This window comes from Mesocricetus auratus, unplaced genomic scaffold (assembly GCF_017639785.1).
Source record: "Mesocricetus auratus isolate SY011 unplaced genomic scaffold, BCM_Maur_2.0 Super-Scaffold_100006, whole genome shotgun sequence".
NCBI classification, from domain to species: Eukaryota; Metazoa; Chordata; class Mammalia; order Rodentia; family Cricetidae; genus Mesocricetus; species Mesocricetus auratus.
The window spans coordinates 86,052,549-86,075,614 of NW_024429190.1; the positions used below are offsets into that span (position 1 = coordinate 86,052,549).

General features: G+C 44.7%; 1 protein-coding gene and 1 pseudogene across 2 annotated transcripts; one reads left to right on the top strand and one right to left on the bottom strand.

Moving 5' to 3' along the window:
• Positions 1-12,887: 12,887 nt before the first annotated feature.
• LOC121140915 lies at positions 12,888-13,617 on the top strand (annotated as a pseudogene).
• Positions 13,618-15,880: 2,263 nt separating this feature from the next.
• On the bottom strand, positions 15,881-21,426 carry Oxsm (3-oxoacyl-ACP synthase, mitochondrial). 2 transcript variants are annotated; one of them, XM_013121188.3, is made up of 3 exons: positions 21,218-21,426; positions 19,534-20,541; positions 15,881-18,807 (listed from the first exon to the last, which is right to left on the bottom strand). In XM_013121188.3, exons 2-3 carry the CDS (start codon positions 20,508-20,510, stop codon positions 18,405-18,407), a joined length of 1,380 nt encoding a protein of 459 aa, XP_012976642.1. In that variant the 5' UTR covers positions 20,511-20,541; positions 21,218-21,426; the 3' UTR covers positions 15,881-18,404. The 2 variants fall into 2 exon arrangements, with proteins under 2 accessions (XP_012976642.1, XP_005081045.1); XM_005080988.4 differs by lacking the exon at positions 21,218-21,426 and adding an exon at positions 21,034-21,122.
• Between the last annotated feature and the right edge of the window lie 1,640 nt (positions 21,427-23,066).

The window sequence follows — 23,066 nt, forward strand, 5'->3', positions numbered from 1 at the left end:
TCAATCTTCCCTCAGTGCAGCAGTCAGTTAACTTCCGGTTACCTCTCAGCTCCAGCTCCACATCTGTCTGTCTGCCACCATGCTCCCCTTCATGATCATAATGTACTGAACCTCTGAAACTGTAAGCCAGCCACCCTCAGTCAAATGTTTTCTTTATAAGAGTTGCTGTGGCCATGGTGTCTCTTCACAGCAATAGTAAACCTAACTATCACAACTCATAAGTCTCTAGATTAAAGTCCCTGTGAGCCATGGTAAGTGCCTAGAATCTGCAACTTGTCCTTTTCACCTGTTTTGATAAACAGCATGGTCTATACTGGTTATCTTTTTCAGTTACTTGTAGTTTCCACTCATATTCTAATTCTTCCTTGCTGAGAGACAGATTAAAAGGCTGGAAAACAGTGAGCACTAGATTACAAACATATGGTTGTATGTCTAGCATAATAGACAGGAGGGAATTGGTTACTGGTTTTAATCAGTGGATTACAGGACACACGGTGGCAGGACACTTGCCTGGCATGGGTAAGTCCCTGAGTGCCATCCGTAGCACGAGAAGGAGAAGAACAAGGACTGATGAGAGCTTAGATGGTGGGATATGAAAGCCTGCGATCATAAAGACTGATAACAACCATCGAGGCTGCCTGCTGTATGATTGACACTGCGTCATCTGCCAGGGATCCTGGGCTAGAGTGGATTTGAGCCAAGGATGGTCGCAGCTGTGCCCCTCAGTGAGACCCTTGGGGAAGCTGGACATGGTAGAGGGAAGGATCGTAGGACCCAGTGGGCACAGAAGCAGGAGCCTAGGCCAAAGATCTGCAAGGACCGAGAGAGGAAAAAAGTAATGCGCTTGAGATGGGGTAAGGAGGTAAGACTTTCAAAATCCTCACCCTCTTTCTTTTGTGACTCTATCAAAGGGACACATGGGTAGAAAGCATGGATACTAATCAATAAATGGGATAAGAGATAAGCTACAAACTTCAAAAAAAGTTATATTGAATATGACATGAAATTCAGTCCTGTGCAATTTATGGGAACTAATTATCTTGTTTTAAAATTACCTTAAAGTCTATAGTGAACCAAACTTCTATTGGTTTTACATAAATGTTAATATGGACTCATGGCCTGAACAGTGAGGTCAGACTAAGAAAGTGGAAATTGGCAAAGGCGAGTTTTAGTAGTTACTGGAAATGAGATTCAGCATCATGACCCTAAACCTATGGAGAATAATCCCATCAAAGTTAGAAACTGCCTCACACAGTATTTGGAAGATTGAAGAGGCTGCTGGAAATATAAATAAAGCAACAACCACTTCAGTCAACTCTTACCACAAAAAGATAAATACAGGAAAACAAATAGAAGGTTTTTCCCTATTCTAAGTAACTTAAATTTTCTATTTGATGTCTGTAAAGTGAAAAACTAATTACTTGTCTTGTTTTTCACTACTAAAGCAGTTTTCAGACATAAAATCAAAGCCAAGATAAATGCAAAAGATCAAGTCGGGACCTGAGTCCAGAAATTATCTAGTAAGTGCTGCTTGTTTATCTTATCCTACGACTGCCACCTAATTAAAATGATAGGTACTGTCACCTCAGCACAGTCTCATGTGTTCCCTTGAGAATACACAGAAGAACTTAAACCCTCAAATTGATAGATCAGGGCCAGAGAGATGGCTCAGTCGGTACAGTACTTGCCTAAAATATATGAAGCCTAGGGTATGCTTATAATTCCAGCACTAGGGAGGTAGAGATACAAGGGTCAGAAGTTCAAGGTCATCCTCAATTACATAGTGAGTTCAACGCCAGCCTGAACTACATAACACCCTTAAAGAAAAAGAAAAAAAAAGACAAGTCAGTTTAAAACACAGTTAAGCCCTACTCGCACGATTTTTGAGGAACAGTAACAGGCCTCACTAGTGTAGGAACATGAATTCTGAGCATCCACATCTTGCCACGCCCCCTCCAGTGTCTGTGAGCTGAACAGAAGAACCTGGTCTGGTCCAATCAGCTCAACTAAGGCAGTCCTGTCCCTGCTCCTTGGTGGCACTGTTCTTCTCATGGTGCCAGCAACTGCCCAAAGGAAAATCACTCCTCAGAACTCAGACTGATATCCTATCGATTTCTGGCATCCCATTGGCCCAAGCAAGATACTGGAAACCAGTGTGAACATAGCAGCCAACCCACAGTGGGAGATCATTCCCCCAGCCTTTAGTACAAATCATTATATTCACTTTGGAGAATTCACTCGAATAAATATTTCAAGGTAGGTAGGTAGGTAGATAGATAGATAGATAGATAGATAGATAGATAGATAGATAGATGATTACCATATGAAAAATTAGAACCTAGGGATTCATAAATGAGGACATCATGATACAAGAAAACAAAAGGTTTATAGACATTAAAATTATTGCAGATTCTTTTTTATTTGTTTAAACAAATGAAAAAGATTTTAGGAACAGAGTCTTGTGTATTTCGGGCTAGCCTTAAGTTTGCTGTGTGGCTGAGGATGACCCTGAATTTCTGTTTTCCTACCTCCGTGTTTCAAGCACTGGAATTACAAGCCCTTTCTATTAATATGCCTGGTTTATGCCATTCTGGTGATTAAACTGAAGGTCTGCTAAGCAATATTCTACTTGATCTACACCTCCAACATCTCTGATCCATCTTTCCTTTTTCTTTTTCCTCCCACAGGATCTCATTGTGAAGCTCAGGCCAAGCTGAAGCTCACTATGTATTTTTGAATGAGAATGGGCCACACAGGCTCATATGCTTGAATATGTGATGCCCATGTGTGGAACTATTGAGGAAGGATTAGGCGGTATGGCCTTGTTGGAGGAGGTTTGTCACTGTAGATGAGTTTTGAGGTTTCAAAAACCCATGCCAAACCCAAGCCCTCTCCTCCTTCCTCTCTCTCTCTCTCTCTCTCTCTCTCTCTCTCTCTCTCTCTCTCTCTCTCTCTCTCTCTCTCTCTCTCTCTCTCTGTCTCTGTCCTCTCTCTCTCTCTCCTTCTCTCTCTGTCAATTGCCTGCAGATGAGGATACAAAAGAAGGACTTGGTCCAGCTCAGTAGCAGGACAGCTGCCTAGCATGTTTGAGGTCTCAAGCTCAGTCCCAAGTAAAAACACCAATAAAGAAGACTAGAAGTGTATGTTTATATATAAAAGACAAGGTAAAAATTCATTTTCAACTTTTTTTACTGAACTGTATAAAATATAAAGGTTTTTTGTTTATGTGAATGTGAGTGCCTATGTGCGGGCATGTGTATGCATGAATGCAGGCGTCAAAGGAGCCTGAAGAGGGCACTAGACCCCTGGGAACTGAAAGCACAGTAGGTGTTCCTGAGCTGCCTGACAGGAGTTCTGGGAAGCAAACACTAGTGTTCTGGAAGAGCAGTAAGTAGTTTTAACCACGGAGTCCTCTCTCCAATCCACTTCTTCATATATCTTAATTACTTTCCTAATAAGCCTGTAACAGGTAACACCTGTTTTACTCCTCGATATACTTATATTATAGATATATTATAGAACTATATATATATTTCAATATTTCTGAAGCTCTTGATGTCCAATAAGGGAAGATGCTCGTAGTTAAGATAATTGTAAATAATTTACTAGAATCCATTAAGAAACAAGCACTCTTTTACTAAAACCATTGTCAAAGTTCGACTCCATGCAGTGCACTGTACCTGTGCCATGGTGGAAACTTTCCCATGCCTTGCTTTGTTTTCATATGAAGATTTATTCTTGTCCAAGTATGCCACATACTTTGACCATATTCAATGCCTACCCTTTCCATTCTCCTCTCCTTCTGTTACGTTCAATTCCCTGGGAAGATCTGTTTCCTCGTTTCCCCTCCTCTCTCTCTCTCTCTCTCTCTCTCTCTCTCTCTCTCTCTCTCTCTCTCTCTCTCTCTCTCTCTCTCTCTCTGATCCACAAAGGAAAAGAAATCTATGTTTCTATGTTTTTCTGACTGATTTCCCTTAATATAAGAATCTCCAAATGATAATCTCATTCTTCTTTATGGCTGAACAAAAATCCTGGCTTTCTTTATCCATTCATTTGCTTGTGGACATGCAAGCTGATCCCACAATGTGCCATTGTGAGTAACGCAGAATAAACATGGGTGCCCAGGTATCTCTACAGTGTGTTGAGTTAGTGACCTTCAGAAATACACTAGAGTCACAGAGCTGAGTTGTAAGAAAGTTGTGTTGTTGAGTTTTGTGAGGACTCTCATCTGTAATGACTGGACTAATTCACCTTAAATTACTCATAATTACCTGGTAATTTACTTATACCAGGAGTGTGTAAGTGTTTGCTTCCGTCCCCCATCCTCACTGGCATTTGTTATTTGTTTTCTTGATGATTGCTATTCTGACGGCAATGGAATGGAATCTCAAAGTTTAAATTTGCGTTCTCTGGTGGCTAAGGATGCTCAGCATGTTTTGATATGCTTATTATCCAGCTGCAGCTCATTTAAAAAACTTACATTTATTTATGAAGGGAGGAGTACAGACATTGGTGGCACACGTGAAGGTCAGAGGACAGCTTGAGGAAATTGATTCTCTCCTTCCAGTATGTGGATCCTGGGATCAAACTGAGGTCGTCTGGCTTAGCCACAACCACCCTTCTTCCCACACCACCCAGCCATCCTACCCATCACAATATACTTTCTAAACTGAATGACTAGCCTTTCTCCCAAGACAGCCTTACCTTGGGGAAGTTACAAACAAGTGTAACAGGGGAAAGAAGGCATCATTCTCCCTTTGCCCCTATGAGGAGACTTCCTGGAAGTCTTGTCAGGCCCAAATAACTGACTTATGTGTTCAGTACTTACATGGTAATGATGTGACAACCAAAACCATCTCCACCTCTAGAAGAAGCATGGAGCAAAGAATAAGCCTGCGGAATATTCCTTTACACTGTGTGACTATATGTCATTGTGACTGATTTAATTAAGAAGCTGACTGGCCCATAGCTGAACAGGATAAGGTTAGGCAGGAGATTGCTAGAAGACAGGTGAAGTCTGGAGTCGTCAACAAAGACAGAAAGAAGCAAGATGGGCACAGCATCCTGAGAAAAGGTACTAAGCCTCGTGACAAAGAGTAGATAAGAAATATGGGTTAATTTAAATATGAGTTAGCTAGTAACGAACCTGAGCTATTGGCTGAGCATTTGTAATTAATGTAAGCCTTCGTATATTTATTTGGAAGCCTCCTACGTAAGTCAGCTGAGAGGGCTTTCCAAACAGATCAGTAAGTTGACAGGCATGCATGAAAACAGTGTGAAGTAGCCTCTCGCACCCTATTAAACCAGTACCGTGATGCTGTGCCACACAGAGATGTGAAAACAGACCGCTAGAGTTTAGTTGTGAGCAGGAAAATATTGATAACAGAACACGGAACGACAGAAATTATTATGAAATTAAAGAAATGGGGCCCATTCCCCTGACATAAAGTTATGTTTTCCTCAAACCCACCAAAAGTCTCACATTGAACTCAGCTCGATAAAATTTTGAACTGGGAATCACCACTCTTATCTTTCTACATTCCTATTTTGTATTTTACGTTAGTGCTGACAAAAGAAAATAGAGCCTTGATATCAGGCCTTTTACCTTCCTATTAGATTTTGATCCCATTGCCACATTTTCCAGAAATACACATTAGTTCCAAATATCTTTCTCTGTCTTGAGTTGGTTTCCCTGTATATTAGCTGTCAGAGTAAAATTACTTTTCCTCCCACATGGAGATTAAAATTCCAAACAATGGTTGCTGACAAATTTCTCTGTTGTTTCCTGATTTCACAAAGAGAATGGATTTTCCAACCAGCTAAAATTAAATACAATTATTGCAGAAATTGAAATGCATCAGGCAGCTTTAGCAGAAAACAGTGTGCTTTCTTGACTTGTTATTGCACCAGTAATCATATTCTCCAAAATCAATTATAATAATATAACCTTGCTAACAAAATGACACCCCGCTGAATATGCACAGTGTAGAAACATCAGGGGGTGCGGATGGAGATTTGTGGGTTGAATGTTGAGAGGAGACATCCAGGGATAGAACAGCCAGGCTCTGGGAAGGCAATGCAGGCCCAAGCAGACAAAGGGAGAAGTCCCGGGTGTTCTAGTCAGTATTTCTGACAAGCCCCATCCTGCCCCAGGAAGACTTACAGGCTTGCAGACAGCGTTGTGTCTCATGCCTCCACAGACCCCCGATCATCTGGGTATCCATCTGAGCTCACTCCCAGTCACAGCCAGGTTCCCTATAGATTGACTGGCCAGCAATGGGTCAGCAGGGACAGCTCAAAGGCCTCAGCTCTGTTCCATATTCCTTCTTACCTCTGGGGAGGCTGACATGGCTATCCCTAGTGCAATTTCACAGAGGACAAATACACACAAGGCCACTTCATGGTAAGGATTGGCAGTGATATCCACTGCAAGCATCGCATGCCACTAGCCAATGTCACCAGCAATCCTAGACTCAAGAGGCAGGGAAAAAGGCAAAGAACCTCTTGCTTCATAAGAGACAGTTCATAGTTATATTTTGAAGTCCTCAAATACAGAGACTGGAAACTAACGTATTATTACAGCAATAGATCTTCCAGCAAGGTAAAATGCTTGGCTGCCATTGGAGGCCCCTGGTCTACTTGGCACATACATGGAGACAATGTTCTTTGCTTTGCTGTTTTGCTTTTGTTTTGGAGACAGAATTCCCCAGTGTAGTTCAGGTGGACCACAACCCCCCAGTATTCCTACCTCAGTCTTGTCAGAGCCAGGGAGCACAGAGATCACTCGTGTTCTTGCTAAAGTTTCACCTACTACAGCCCTATTTCACGTGCTTGATGGAAAATGAGGCAAAGGACATGGTAAGACAATATGAGGAAGATGTCCTATATCTGCAGGACTTCACTGTCCTACAGCCTCCAAACATCATGTGTTCAAAACCCTTGGGACATCGTCAAACTGGGCAGGCAAACTTCTCTGCCCCTTGGATCTCAAAGTATCTTGCTTTGGTCATGGGATAACCGACCAGGAAAGGACTAAATTTGTGTGTTGAGTCTATATTTTTTAAAGATTTAGTTAGTTATTGTGGATACAGTGTTCTGCCTGCATGTATGCCTGTAGGCCAGAAGAGGGCACCAGATCTTATTATGGATGGCTGTGAGTTACCATGTGGTTGCTGAGAATTGAACTCAGGACCTCTGGAAGAGCAGCCAATGCTCTTAATCGCTGAGCCATCTCTCCAGTGTAAGTCTATATTTTTGCACTGAAGCCACTGTGCATTCTAAGAACTGTGTCAACACTGAGTCCTCAGGCTGAAGCAGAAGTGGCCTGACCAGCCAACGGGTCTGGGAACCGGAAACAAATGTGTCTGGTCTGTAGCCCAAGTCATGCGGTCATCGCACAGAAAAGGCGGCCTGAATCAGAGGAGTAGCTGGAGGGAAGGAAGCAGGAGCCCAGGAATCCAGCGGTCAGGAACGAATCACTGTCTTTCCCTGGAACTCATTCAACACACGAACTTTCTGGAAGGAAGCAATCCTTTTCCCCTCTGAGCATTACACATTTTGGTTCCAGAATTCCTCTTTCTCTAGGTTATTTCCTAACTGTGGGTGCTTCTTATTTGATGGTGGATGTTGGTGTGGCCACTCACTAGAAGAGTACTTTGCACTTTAATTTTGTCAGTGTAACAGGATGTGTTGGTGTTTGTTCAGAGTTTCATAGGCCCCATCAATGAAATGGAGATTAATACACTAAAAAAAAAACAAAAACAGTGTTTTGTTTTGTTTGTAGTTTGGGGTATTTTTATCCAAAGAGTAATGGAAAAGATAATTGAAGGCATTTAAGAAATACAAAACAATATCTATAAACACTAAATAATTACTGTGAGAACTGAGAGAATTGTATTGCATTACAGCCTTGTCATCTGTAAACAACAGCTAATAATAACGCTCATTAAACATTCTAATTATCATTCTGGTCTTTGGTTTCCTCAATTACAGAGTAAAGATGACTCTAAATTGAAAAAAAAAACTTAGAAGAAAAAACAATCAGAAGGTATCATTCATCCAGGTAAATCAGATAGAATGTCTTCACAAAGGGGGGGAGCCTGATTGTGTATGAATCCTTTTTCAATGACCCTAAAAAAGTCTCCTGCTTCCTAAAACAGACACCAATGTCTGTATTTGCACTGGAGACAGCCAGTACCATCCTATATTAACCCTGAACTATTACGATTCTATCTAGTGAACAGATAAATAACTGAGACAAGCAACTTGGGGTGTGCATTGTTAAAAAGCTCTGGCCAAGGTGTGGTCATTGTCTCAGCGCTAATTCTGCAAGGTAGTCCAAAGATGTCCTTAGGGATCACTCAGGGTGCTGCATCTGCTTCAGGGTGCAGCCTCACCCTCCTATGTCACTGCCCCCATCTGAGAGTAATCTTCCCATGCGACTTGGGTCCTCTTAGAGTTCAAGGTCCAGGAGCATGACTGACACTGTGCCTCCATCCCTGAAGCAGGACAGGATAGGTGAGGCAGACCTATCCTGTGAGCTGTCAACAGGCCCGACAGAGGTGTCAGAATTCTTCCGGCCTTTAGTAACCTAGTGAGTCCAGGTGAGTCAAGGTTTTGTAGCAAAAGCAGTGTTTGTGTGCCTTAAATTTTGTGTGGAAGTTGGTCTTATTGCCTTAAAAGTCTCCTTGGGTCCCTTAGAGTGAGAATTGGCAAAGTATTCTACACAAAGCAGATAGCAGACGAGAGAGACGGCTCATTGGAGAAAGAGCTCACTTCTCTTACAGAGGACCCAGGTCCTATCCCAGTACCCATGGCAGCAGCTCCAAACACCTCTAACTCCAGCTCCAGGGGATCTGACACCCTCTGCCGGCCTCCTGGGCACCCAGAGAGACACATATGACACCCTCTGCTGGCCTCCTGGGCACCCAGAGAGACACATATGTACCCTCTGCTGGCCTCCTGGGCACCCAGCGAGACACATATGTACCCATACAGAAACTAAATCTTAACTTTTAAAAACAAGTCATAGAAAATATGCTGCCAAGCAGTGGTAGTGTGTGCCTTTAATCCCAGCACTCAGGAGGCAGAGGTGGGGCAGATCTCTGTGAGTTCGAGGTCAACCTGTAGACTGAGTTCCAGGACAGGCAGGGCTGTTACACAGAGAAACCCTGTCTCGTAAAACAAAAAGAAAATATGTTAGGCTCAGTAACTATACAGCTTCTGTGACTACTAAACAAATGTCCCAGCTCAAGAGAGACACAACACAGTAGTACATAAAGGAATGATGTCACCCTTGTCAGCAAGAAATAACTTCCCTGCCTGCTTAGTATATGTGGTTCATAAAGGGGTACAAATTAAACAGGTAAAAAGGCAGTTTGACAGGATACATGACACACTTTTATTATCTATGTTTAGAAGAGTTACAGAAAATGTGACTGGAGGTGATCTTCAGGATCTCCCATTTAAATGTCATCTCAGGGAGGGGACAAGAGAAGGCAAGGGGTATTTATGGGAGTGCAACCTCAAAGGGGACAAAAAAAGAAGCTGGAGAGAAAGGGAGGGAGAGAGGATAATTTTGTGTCAGTAATTCCCTTCCAGGAATCCATCCTTCATGGTTACAAACATTCTGAGGAAGGTTTAGAGGAAATGACCTCTCCCAAGAGACTCGGTTACATGGTTTAAAAGTGAAAGATAATTATTCCAGGGACATCATTGTATTAGTTGCTTTTGCCATTGCTGTGATAAAATTACACCTGAGTAGATCCGGAAGTAGAAAGACCAGATCTGGAAGTGGCACTGGCTGGAATCCTCAAGATTTCCTGTCCCTCTTAGGCACCAACTTGCTCTAGTTAGACTCCACCTACTAAAGATTCCACAGTTTCCCAAACTTTTCAACAGCCTGCTCTCCTGGAGCTTTATGTGGGGGACGGCAGAGATGCTGCTGCTACATTTGGTGGATTCTCTCTGCCCTTGCTGCCAGTGCTGCTCTAGTCAACGTACATCTCCAGTACTAGTTTGTCTGGGGGTTTACTTCCGGGACCTCTGCACTCTGCGTTGATATGCATTCATCTCTGAATGGCAGTGAAAGAATGGCACTCAGTCACTAAAACTCTAATCCCTTCTCTGAATGCATTGTTAATCAAACTTCTCTCTCTTGCTTTACACCAAAAGACAGTTTCTAAAGAAATCTTTGTAAGGAGAAAAAAGAAGATGCTTTGCAAAAATGGGCTGTGTAAACCATGAGCATTCAAGTCCAAGTTCGCCATGCAGACAGACAGGCACAGACCTGGGTCATGTTCTCATCCAGCCTGTGGACAAAGGATTCCATACTGGTGCCCTTAGCATAATCTTTCAACAGACATTTAAGAACAAAACATCAGCTAGAAAGAACCTGGAGTGATCACCTCACCTGCTGCCCTACTAGAAGGGGACTTCTCACCTTTAGTCATCACCGGTCAGGGTGAATTCTCCAAGTTCCTGTGTTATTGTTCCAATGCTTCACGGTGATTATTTCAAGGCAATTTTTTTTCTTGATAGTCATTTTTTACTTTGGCAAACCATTTTCCTTGTAGGGCTATAACCCAAGCCACAATGAATCCCAAAGATAACAGGACAATAATTAATAATAATAACTTTATAGAGATATATAATAATAGCATAAAAACATCCTATGGACTTAACAATCAGTTTCCCAAAGATGAAAATGTCTGTTATGAGGATTATATGTGCTGCATTAACAGCCTTACTGGAATCTAGAGACCATTGTTAGGTAGGTATTATTTCGTTTATTATATTTTATTATAGATGTTTTGAGAGGGTCTCACTCTTTAGCCCAGGATAGCCTGGATCTCCGTATGTAGCTCACGATAACTTCAAATTCACAACATTCTGCCTTCCTCGGCCTCTACAGTGCTGGAATTACAGGCAGGAGCCACTTTGCCCAGCTTGTTGGACAGGAACTATTAAACTCAACTTCAGAGCTGACAATTTATCTTAGATCCGATCTACTGAGTCAAAGTCTTCCCCTTACCTCACGATGCCACTCCGAACACAAGAAGACTTTGCAGGCAGCTGCTCTCCACCAGTCTCTCATTAACACAGGATAGCCACATGAAGCCAAGCATTGCTTTAAAGGCAACTCTCCATGGCTGTTTAGCCAATGCCAATCAGACAGAATGACTTCAACAATGGGCTAACTGAGCTCAGTAATTAGAAATTTCCAATTCCTCCTCTGTCTGAATCTATTTCTAGCCAAACTTTTCTCTCTTGCTTTGGACAAAAAGACGTTTTAAAACATCTTGAGGGAAAAATACTAACATGGCCCGTACAAAGCATGAGTAGTTCAGTCTCACCTGTGTTCCCCGTGGAGCTGCATGGGGTGGGGAGGGGTGACAAGGGGTGGAGAGGGACTGGGAGGGTTGGGGAGCAGAGGCTGACACAGCCATTGCACAGTTCTAACTCCTTTCTGTAATGCTTATTATTTTTGTATGTATTCAAATATACATAAATAATGTGTATGAAAACCCATATTTTCATCTGTAAATAATAATGGGTCTTTCCTTTATGGTTTTATGATGATTTTAAAATTTTAAATAAAGACACATATACAAAACCTGAAGAAATCACATACCACTATCAATGGATCCCTCTAATGTGCGGGCTGGGATTTGGCTAAGGTGGCTGACAAATTCTAATCTAGCCATTAGTGTCTATGAAAACAAAATAGTCATACTCTTTACTAAGTGAACACAGACGACCCTCAGTGACGTTCTTCAGTTCCTTCACCCAGCTCAGAACAGGGTCCTGAAGAGCTCTGCTCTGCCCTGTAAGTGTAAGAACACTCTTGGTGGGGAGGCTCAAGCTTGCTCTTCAGGAGGGTGGTGTGTTCCCGGGCTCGAGAGTTTGCTCCTTGACATCCATTTTGAGCTCCTGTTCTGTCACCAGTCCATCCATTGAACTTCCGGATTCCTAAACTGGTCTCTGAATCCTGGTCTCTGATGCACATGTCTGTAAACCTGGTACCTGGAGATTACCACCAGCCTGGACCATACAGGCAGGACCCTGCCTCAAAATACCAAGTGTAAAGGGGTTTCAGATTCTTTATTCAGAAAATGGAGACAGCAATGTCACATAAAGCACATAACTCCTGTGTGGTCTAAATCAGACCGCCCGCATTGGGGAGAGCAGTGCCAAGCGGCCTGCAGTAAGCACATCTTCCTGCCTCAATCCAGTAATCAAACCCGCCCCGGAAACAAGCCAACCCAATCCAAGGAAGGAAGATAAAAATAAAACAAAACAGGGAATTTGGAGCAGAAAGTGAAAGCAGTCAATTGTTGAATCCTGATTTCCTCTCTTAAACAGTTCTTGCAGGAAGTGGAGTTGAAATGGATGGCAGTTGTATCCCAGTAATGCTCAGAGTGGACTGGAAAGGGATTAAGGAGAGAAGATATCCCAAACAGGCAAAGCTGCGGTGGGTACCATCACCTCGTGTATCCGTTACTTTTTATTGTCCTAATAAAAACACCATGACCAGCAGCAACTTAAGGAGAGCTTATTTTAGCTTATTGTTGCTAAGCGGGGTCCATAGTGCCAGGGGAGGCATGACGCCCGGTGGATGTATGAGGACCTAACAGGGACTAGGCAACTGGGGAAGAGGTCAGAGGAAAGAGATAAAATTCCCACAGAAGCAGCTGAACCATCGAGAGATAATATCCCGGCTCGGCAGCTGGGATGCTTCCTCCTGGCCTTTGTTATCTCTTTGGACCAAAGGCCATCTAGGTTGAGGTGATGAAGTAATGAGAGGGGTGGAGGAAGTTAAGAAAAAGTGGGGATCAAAAAAGGGGGGAGCGGAGCCTCCCCGGTGGCCTAGCTGTGGGCGGCCGGGCATGGACCCTCAGGAGGCCACCGGTCAGGGGTCCGGCGAGTCAAGTGCGGGGCAGGTCTCCAGCATGGAGGAGGACTTTGCCGCAGCTGACCTCTCTGGTCAGGAGACAGAGACTGAGATGGCCATGGATGGACTAGCCAGTGGAACCCGGAGCATCCCTAATGACATTCCTGCCCATGATGAGGGCCCAAGTTTGGAAGAGGATGGATGGCTTTGCTGAGGAGAAGGAAGCTGTGGGGAGCTGTAGGCGTGGGAGCTGTCAGAAGGTCCACCCGTGGAACAAGCTGCTGACCTTTTCAGTGAGGACTGGGACTTGGAGCTGAAAACAGACCAAGGGAACCCTTACAATGCCGATTACACCCAGGGGAGCATTTCTCAAGAGATCAACCCCTGGTGTGCTGTGCCCCACACGGAGACGTGATGCATGACCCCAGTTGGCACCATCCACCTCCACTGGTACCGCATTATTCTAAGGTCGTCTTTGAAACAGGACAGTTTGATGATGCTGGAGACTAAACGGGTCACTTTTCAGCCTTGTGGGAGCTCCTGTGTTCTCAAGACTTGTCTCCTGTGTCTTCGGGGACATGGCCTATTGGAGGCACTGTTCCCAGTGGTCCCTCAGTATGGGCCACAGGCAGCTGTAGACTGGGTCCTGTCACTCTCCATTTTGTTGTTACTGTTGTTAATGAGCGCATTTTTGTCTGTGTTAAAGTTGTGTCTTTATAAATAAAGGAAGGAAAAAGTAACGCAGTTAAAAAAGGGTGGGTGGAGAGGGTGCTACAAAAGGTCAGCCCAGGGTCCTCTTGATGGTCTATAGCTCTGAGACACTACCTTTCCCAGCATGCTACTTTCTGCTTCAACAGACACCCATTTCTTAGTTCATTCCTGGGCATTCAGGTCTTTGCTGGACTCTGAGAACAGGGACTCCTGGGCAGCAAACATATGACCTTAATCCTTCCTTCCCCTGCCCCCAAAACAGCTGGTGCAGAAAGCTGAGAGATGACACTGTCAACCATTCTCAGAGAACAGGGGGTAAAGCAGAGAGTGGCAAAGCTGTAAGCTATCAAAGGCCACTCCCAGTGATGCTTCCTCCAGCAAGGCCATCCCTCCTACAGGCTCACCCAAACAGCATCACCAACTGCAGATGAGGTGCTCAAATACACGGGCCTATGAAGCGTGTTTCTCATTGAACCCGCCACACTCTGGTAGCAGAAGTATCTTCTGAACTGAAAATGTACAAGGAAGTCCTGGTGTTTGGTTACGGGTCTAGGAAGCATGGACTGTAGCAAGAGCAAGCATTTTGAATAGAGGCATGTGAGTGGATGTGTAGCTACCATGTTAGAGTGAAGCCTTCTGAGTCCCACACATACTCACCAGGAGCACCTGCTGGGTACAGCAAATGCCTGCCAATTCACGCTACCCAGCCTTCCTCACCAGCTGTTCCAAGCACACACAAAATGCATCTGGCTAACAGAGGCGGAAATGAGCCCAAGTGGCCTACTTGAGTAGCTTACAATATGCTCTCATATCTGAATCCCAGAGTCTTGTGACACACACGCAAGGCAGAGAGCCTCAGAACTGTTGCACAAGTCCAGTATCTGTGACCAATAAACACTGAGAAAGAACGGACTGAAGTGCTTGTGACCACATCAGAATAACAGTAGCCTAGCATCCACAGGGATGCTGGGAATCTAAGCTCTGACCCTCACATCTGTGCATGAAAAAGATACGGGACAAACACCAATGACTCACATCACTTAGAAATGAAAGTTTGGGTTACGGGTGGGGGGGACACGGACGACAAAACACACAGACACACGACACACCAAGGCCTGCTTTTATTAGGGGTGAGGAAATGCTTGCACACAAAGAAAGGACAGTTTGCAAAGCAAGGGGTGGATTTTGGAAGTCTGAAAATCCAGTCTCTCCTCAAAGGCTAGGGAAATATGGGACTGGAGAGGTCTCCCTCTTCTATTTTAGTGGTGGTCAGTTTGAACAAAGTCAGGGTGCTTTTCTGTGTGTTGTAGAGTGGGCATGGCATAACACAACAACCCCAGGGGAACCTTCTTGAAACAGGTTACAAAGTAATTTTAGATGTGATGAACATGTTCGTTTTGACTGGTGTGGTGATATATTGTTCATGATCTAATAAAGCTTGCCCGGAGATCAGAAAGCAAAACAGCCAAGCCACCAGAGAGTTCTTACCTCTACCCAGGCTGGGGCAATCCTGTCCTCAATGTGTTTGGAGATTGATTCCAAGCTCTGAAACCCTGTTCCTGTCTTATATACCTCTCTAGTGCTGGGAGTAAAGGCATATACCATCACCACCCAGCTTCTATGGCTAACTAGTGTGGCTGCTGGGATTAAAGGTGTGTGCCACCACTGCCTGATCTCTACGGCTAACTGGTGTGACTAGCTTTGCATTCTGACCTCCAGGCAAGCTTTATTAGATCATAAACAATGTATCACCACACTAAAGCAGTATTTGCAGATATGCATGTTCATCAAAATGCATCTAACTACACTAGAGGCAGGTTTGTACGTCAGTGTCTTAGAGTTGGTTTTAAAAAGCACCATTGGTGTTGTATTTTGGAATACAAATGAGTCACCATATCCTGCTCTCCTTTCCAATACCCTTCAGGCTCTATTCCCTTAAGGGACTCAAGCTTTCCTGGGGTCAGCTCCTATCTCGACAGCCAGTGAGATTTCTAAAATAAACTGTGATAATGGCACTCCTATATCATCCTTTCCTCTTGTCTCAGTCAAGATTCAGCCTGAGAAACAAAGCCATAGAAGTGAGCGCTTCATATACGGCTCAGGCATTACACAACTTCGAGAACTGTTAAGCATCTTCAAGTGCTGCTGCTGTGACCACTGACTGCCTTCTGGTGATGGAGTCGGAAACACACAGCAGGTGCAGGGAAGTTCCGGAAGACAACTGTAAAGTTCCAGTAGCCAACCAGAACCCACAAAGACAAGGAGGAACCGAAACGCTGACAAGTTCCTGTGTTTTATTTTGATGGCATGGGCTGGGGCTAGCTGGGCTTATCCAGTGTCGTGGAGCCAAGGGCATACTTTTGCAGGAGTTAGGAACAATTCAGGACTCAGGAAGAAACAGTTGCAGGCTCACTCACTGACTCCCATTAAGATTTAATAACATCTTTCATATCACTCGTAAGAAATCTCTCACAACCAACCCTAAGCAAGATGTGAATGCAGGGAAACAGTTCAGGCCAGCCAAATAGACACAATACAAAGCCAGTCTACCATTTCAGATCTTAAGTGGCTTATTACCCTCACTTCCTTGAAACTTGCCAGGTCCTCTGCGACCCAACATTTAACAGATCTTCTGGCATTATCTCCCAACCTCCCACCTTAAAGTATAGTGGATTTGTTTAGCACAAGTGTTTTAACTTCTAGAACTTTCTACACTGAATCCCCTCAGGCTGGAATATTGTTCCCTTCTCATCTTCCCCCTTAACTTGATATTTGCTGACATGGATGTATTCAGTTGTCTTTGGATCTTCTCTAGTGTATACTTTTGTTCTTACTGGTGACAACACAGAGCCCCCACTAAGTTCTCGGCTGAGCAGACACATGTTAATGGAAATTAATACTGATTACATTTAGTGTTTAAGCATTAAAGGAGGGAGAACGGCAGTCAGTCAATTAAACTAATCTGGGTTCGGTGGGTAACCACAAATTTATATCTACAGTTGGGAATTCATAGTCTGCTTGTTCTGCATGTCAAGTTTGGGGCCAGCCTGAGCTACACAGAACATTTGGAGCCAGCTTGTGCTACAAAGCAAGAGGCTATTTTCTTTTTTAATTGAAAAACTGGCTCCTCACGAAGGCTCAGCAGATAAAGGTGTTTGCAATGTAAGCCTGAAGACCTGAGTTTGATTCCTGGAACTCATATAAAAGTGGGAGGAGAAAACCAACTCCACAAAGTTGTCCTCTGACCACCACTGAGGCACATGCACCCGAAGACATGCCCCAACCACATACGGGTCTTAAAAACCAAGGACAAGGGGCTGCAGAGATGGCTCAGTAGTTAAGAGACCGGTTGCTCTTCAGAGGACCGGAGTTTAGTCCTAAGCACACATGTGGTGATTCAAATCCATCCACGACTGAAGTTCCTGGGGATCTGATGCCTGTGCACCAAGCTCAATGCCTTGTCTTGGCCTCTCTATGCACCAGGCTCAATGCCTTGTCTTGGCCTCCCTGTGCACCAGGCTCAATGCCTTGTCTTGGCCTCCCTGTGCACCAGGCTCAATGCCTTGTCTTGGTCTCTCTATGCACCAGACTCAATGCCTTGTCTTGGCCTCCCTGTGCACCAGGCTCAAACATGATACACATATGCATACACACATGGAAAACATTCATGCATGTTATTTTTAAAATATAAAAAAATTAAAACAAGAACAAGAAGTTTGGGGTAAAGTGTGGAAATGCACTAACTTCTGCAAAAGGCACATAACCATTTATCCTCTTTTACCCCATTTCATTGTGTGAGCCGCAGAGAAAGCAGGGACGAAGAAAAGGCAGTTTGTTTGGGGATGACTCATGGGATAGGGATAAAAGCCATGAAAGCAGAACAGGGACAGAAAAGTTGAAGGTGTCCCTGAGCCGGGAAAATGCCGTGGCACCTGAAGGAAGCTTCGCTTCAGACCTGAGGGACTGAATAGAGATAAAGCACTTACTCTGAAGTAAAGGCCCCGCCTACCAAGTGCTTCTCTGACTGGTTGTCACCTCTGGGTAGCTTGTTCCTCTGGCTTTAGAGGAGAAGAGCAGCAAAGTAGAGGGCCCGCTGACTCTCAGAGTGGGAAGCTGGTGGAACATTCCCACAGACACAAAGGTAGACTGCAGGAAGGTGGCCTAATTTACCAACGGTGTCTTTCACAAAAGGTCTCTGTGTCATTCTTCACGGCAAAATACACCCAGAACAAGAAATGTCAAACCAGTTTCATTTCCTCTTTCCAAGAAATGAAAACTTCATAGTTCTGGGAAATTCCACTAATGACACCTGGATAGGTGACTAGGTCATCACTGGCTGACAGCTGCCCTCAAAGGATGCTGACTGATGGCACGTCCTCCTACTTATATAATTCCTTCTTATGTGTTGTGCAAAAAATGGTGACTCTGGAGTCATAACACGCAGCAACACAGCCTTGCTTGGAGGAGCTAGTCTCTAAATAAATATCTGAAAAGGACAGGAGTTATTTGATTTGGAGCATTAGGAAAATATAAATCAAATAGTTGATGGGTGCAGGTTATTTTGTCCCCCAGAACACATAAGGCAATGTCTAGAGACAAATCTGGTTGTCACTAGTTGCCAGTACTTGGTATCTCACAGGAGACACCAAGTTGCTTTAAAATACAAAGCAACTGGCAGCCCCTTCCCTAGCAAGAACTGCCCTCCTACAAATACCAACTGTGTTAAAGACATCTGGGTATTGATTTTAAACATATGGACATGCACGTTATTTATACATTTATGACAATTAAAAGGCAAAGTTTACATGCCAGCAATACAAAGTGTTGCATTAGTACCTCCAAACCCAAAGGAATTGGTGAGTCCAATACATCGCCCCTCAGTTTTCCATTCTTGCGCCTTCAGTGGAACATAATTGAGATCAAATTCTGGCTCTGTGCAATCCAGGTTTAGAGTTGGTGGTAGTTTTTGATGGTAACAAGCCAGTGCAGTAAAAGCTGCCTCGATGGCCCCTGCAGCCCCCAGCAGATGGCCGGTGGCTCCCTTTGTGGAGGATATGGCAAGGGCGCCAGCATGGTCTCCGAAGAGCCTCTTGATGGCTCTGTTTTCAGCAGCGTCGCCCAGTGGTGTGGATGTGGCATGCGCGTTGACATAGGATATCTCTTCAGGCAACACACCTGCATCTCTTACAGCAGCAGCCATGCATCTGGTAAGAAAACAAAATCATCAAACGAATTTAGCAGATTATTCATTCAAGTAGTTTGTGTGAAAGAAATAAAGGTTTCCAGGTGCACAGGGTGAGCTCCATCCGGAGTGTCACAGCAGAGACCCTGTGATTCACAAAGCCAAAAATAACTAGTATTTGTCCCATATAGGAAATCTCGCTAACACCTGGCAGTTTTAACTAGATAAAACATAATATGGTCTATCCTGGGCAAATAACACTATCTGGGACGTTCTTCAAAGCATGGTCTTTAGACAGAGCTGATTAGAAATGCAGACTCTTGAGTGTCAACCTAGATCCACAGTCAGAATCAGCCATCGGCAAGACCCCAGGTGCTCAACTGAGAAATGCTGCTTTACAAAGGACAGCAGCCAAGCAGACACATCTGGCAGGACTTGTCTGTATTCTCCAGGTCTGAAAAGGGTTCAAAGTGTGTCTGGGGAAGGGAACACTCATGATTACCAAGCAGAAAGGAGGACATAATGAGTCAGCAAAAATACAGCTCTACTGGCTTTGACTAAAGTCCACTCGATTTTTGTTTAAAGATGTTCAAATGCTTTCCAACAGTTCAAAGAACTTTTTAAAAATACTTTTAGTTTAAGATAGAAAATATATATACTATACACCAAGACTGGATAACACTTTTTGAATTTGAAGTTCCAATAGTGTCTTCCAGGAGAAAATATATTGAACAGAACCAGTCTTTACCTGAAGGCACCTTCTCCTTCAGAATCGGGGGCAGTTATGTGACCAGCATCACCCGAGAGTCCATAGCCCAGAACTTCTGCATAAATCCGGGCTCCTCTCTGAACAGCATGTTCACGTTCTTCCAACACCAGCACAGCAGCACCCTCGCCCATGACAAACCCATCTCGCTCTGGATGGAATGGTCGGCAGGCCAGCTTAGGATCCGGGTTCATGCTCAGAGCCCTGGCTCTGGAAAACCCAGCAAGCGATAAAGGACTAATGCAAGAATCTGTGCCCCCGGCCACCATCACATCGGCATCGCCATGGGCTATAAATCTAAAGGAGTCTCCCACAGCATGTGCTCCTGTTGTGCAGGCGGTGGACACTGTGTGATTGGGGCCCTTGAGTTTATAGCGAATGCTGACCTGGCCTGCGGCCATATTGACCAGAATCTTAGGGACAAAGAATGGGCTGACTTTATTGTAGCCTTTGGTCTGAAACAACAAAGCAGTTTCAGAAACAACTTCAAGAGGAACCATTCCCATGCCAATGGCCACGCCAGTGGCCACCTGATCAGCTTCTGACTTCGGATGCCAGCCAGAGTCCGTCAGGGCCAACTCTGCTGCCGCTATGGCCATGATGGTGGGCGACGACATGGCCTTGGTGTCTGATTTGGACACAAAGTTTTGCTCATGGAACTGACCTTCATCAGTACCTCTTGGCACGTAAGCAGCTACCCTGCAAGGAATACTCTTGTACTCATCACCAACCACAGAAACAATTCCACTCTCTCCTCGGAGAAGCCGATCCCAAACTAGTTGAGTCCCAACACCAAGTGGTGTCACTAGTCCGATGCCTGTGACAACAACTCGCCTATGCAACATGACTGCTGGCATCGTTCCAGAAAACTTGCGTTTGCTTAATGAGCAACAGCATGACGCTGGATACGGACGAGAGCGTGAGGCTTTTAGAAAATTTTGTAAGCAGTTTGACAACATGGTTGAAATTCAGAAGATCAGAAACACGTTCCTGGAACAGAGACAGCAAGTGCCGTTTAAACAACGGAAAGATCTAACAAATACCCTCGGTGTGCTTAAATGTCACCCTCGTGTGGGCATAGCCTTTGCTTTTAAGCTAGGAGGGACCTCGGACAGCCAACTGAGAGCAACCTCACTAGTTTTCAAGAAAATTGGACAGGGAAAGCCTGGAGGCCACCCCACCCTGATCCGATTACAGGTGGCATCCTTCTCCAGGCTCAGCGAGGATTGCTGATTGCTGTACCGTGTGGACTGAGTCGATGTGACATTTCTACGGTCAAAGCACATTAAGTGCCCTTTATCTACTTCCGTGTGGGGCAGCGAACCTCTCCGGAAGCCCCACCACAGCCCCGCGCAGCCGTGGCAGGCGGGGAGTTACTCCCCGAGGTCGGCATTAGGAGCTCTCAGGGTTACACGCCACGCCCTCCACCCCCACCCTGAAACCCGGGTGATAGCCGCCGCTAGGAAGGACGCCGGCCACTACCTGAGACGAGCCTTGGCGGGCGCCCACCCTGTGCGCATGCGCGCACTCTCCCTCCCAGCGCGCAGCGTTTCCGCCCGGAGTGTCAGAGGTCAGACGAGCGGGGGCAGGACTTCCGCCAGGTTCGGCGACTGAGAGCCCGCCGCTCGGCCTCACGACCTTGTCTTGCTTATTTAGCGATCCTCACCTTAACGCTCGGTGATAATGCCCAGATATTTCGGTGTCGCCAGAGAAGGAACGCAATCATTGCGTCGGGGCCCCTTGGCATGCGTGGGGCAAGTATCGACTCGAACTCGTCAGAATGCCACACACCACGATACCGAGGTCATTTGGTCATCCAAATGCCACGCAGCCACTGAAACAGTGCCAGGGGTGAATATTTCATAGTGTGCAAAGACGTTGAGAGTATTTGTCAGGCGCCGTAAAACAATACAGCGCTTTCAAACGTCAAAGTCTGCAAAGAAATCGGGCGTGATGGTACGTGCCTGCAATTTCAGTACACGGGAGGCAGAGGATCAGTACCTACCTGAAGACCCTGTCCTTAAAAAACAAAACCTGAAGTCTATGGTGATGAGTAGTGGTTGTGGTGTCCCCTCTCCATTTTTTTCTTACCCCTATTTACCATAGTAGTCCAACAATGTCTAGTAAATATATGACGCTTCTTTGAAATTAAACTTTTAATTGCTGACTTATGGCAGAAAGTGGATGGAGTATGCCCAGTATCTGAAGTGGAAACAAGAGCTAAAAGCACGTTTATCCCTGAGCTTATCAAAAGTCCAATTGAGCTGACTGTGACTCTGCAGTGGGAAAGTATAAGCAGCAACACAGCAAGGAGTTGTTTACTAACCCTCTGTTGAAATGTCCCAGGTGTGAGCTTTGTTTTTCCTTCTTCAGACAAATGGTCGACTATGCCATCTGCAGCTGAACCTTTCAGTCATGCTTATGTTTCCTTGTGGGCGATACCGCTTGTGGCCATTGTTGCCAAGTATACTGCTATTTCTCCTTTTCCCACTGTAGAAAGGAATTTGGGTCAAGTTCAGCTTTTCTTTCATTAGTCCTGGATATGATTTGTTTGGTAGTCTCCTTTTCTGTAATGTTTAGGGGAGCCAAGTTTGTCCCCGATGCCAGCACTCTCCCCTAGCTTAGTGTTATCTCCCTGACTGAAAATAATGTGACTCCCGCCTGTACCTTTTGACAGTTTATATGGAATACTGCCCCATTGCAGGCAGCCTCAAGTCTCAAAGGTGCTGGGTATATAGGCTGCGGAAGGCCAGCTGAAAAAAGAACTCTTGTCTGTGCAGCCGCGGTGAGTCATGTCACCTCCAGTGCTGCAGTGACACTTCCTGGTGGTGCAGAGGTGTTGAGGTCTCCCACACTTCTGTAAGCAACTCCCCCATCCATGCTCTGTGTAAGCTGAACAAACTTAAAGGTACTCCAAGATGGACTTAGGGGTTCTTGCTTTGACCTTATAGTCATGCCCTTTAAGGAGATATTTGTTTGCATCTTCTCAGGGAAAGAAGTCTCAAAGCAACACACACACACACACACACACACACACACACACAAGTGATATAACAAGACTGTAATTTCTATTTATTTTTCTCTCTCTGATCATTTTACTTCCATCTGGAAAGGGGTAAACATTTTATAAAACCCTAATAGCCATATGTGAGTTAGTACCACATTTCTTGCCAAAATATCATGGTATATTGAACACAAATCTTCAAATTGGCTCTGCTTATTGTAGCCTTGCTGTAAAATGTCTCCTGCTCAAAGCTTTATTTCCAGATACAGTTTCCAATCAAACTTTCTATCCAACAAGTTGAACTTCTCACTGTAATATTATTGTAACACAAAGGGGACAATGAGGTAAGTGCTAACTCAATAAATTCAGGAAATGCTTAAAAGTAGCCGGCCTTGATTTCAATCTAAAAATGAATGAATGCATGGCTAGTAACTTGGGTGGAAACAGGCATTCTAGTAGGCACCAGATCCATTCGGCCACTGTCAAATTTGAGAAGTTAGGCTCAGTAGAG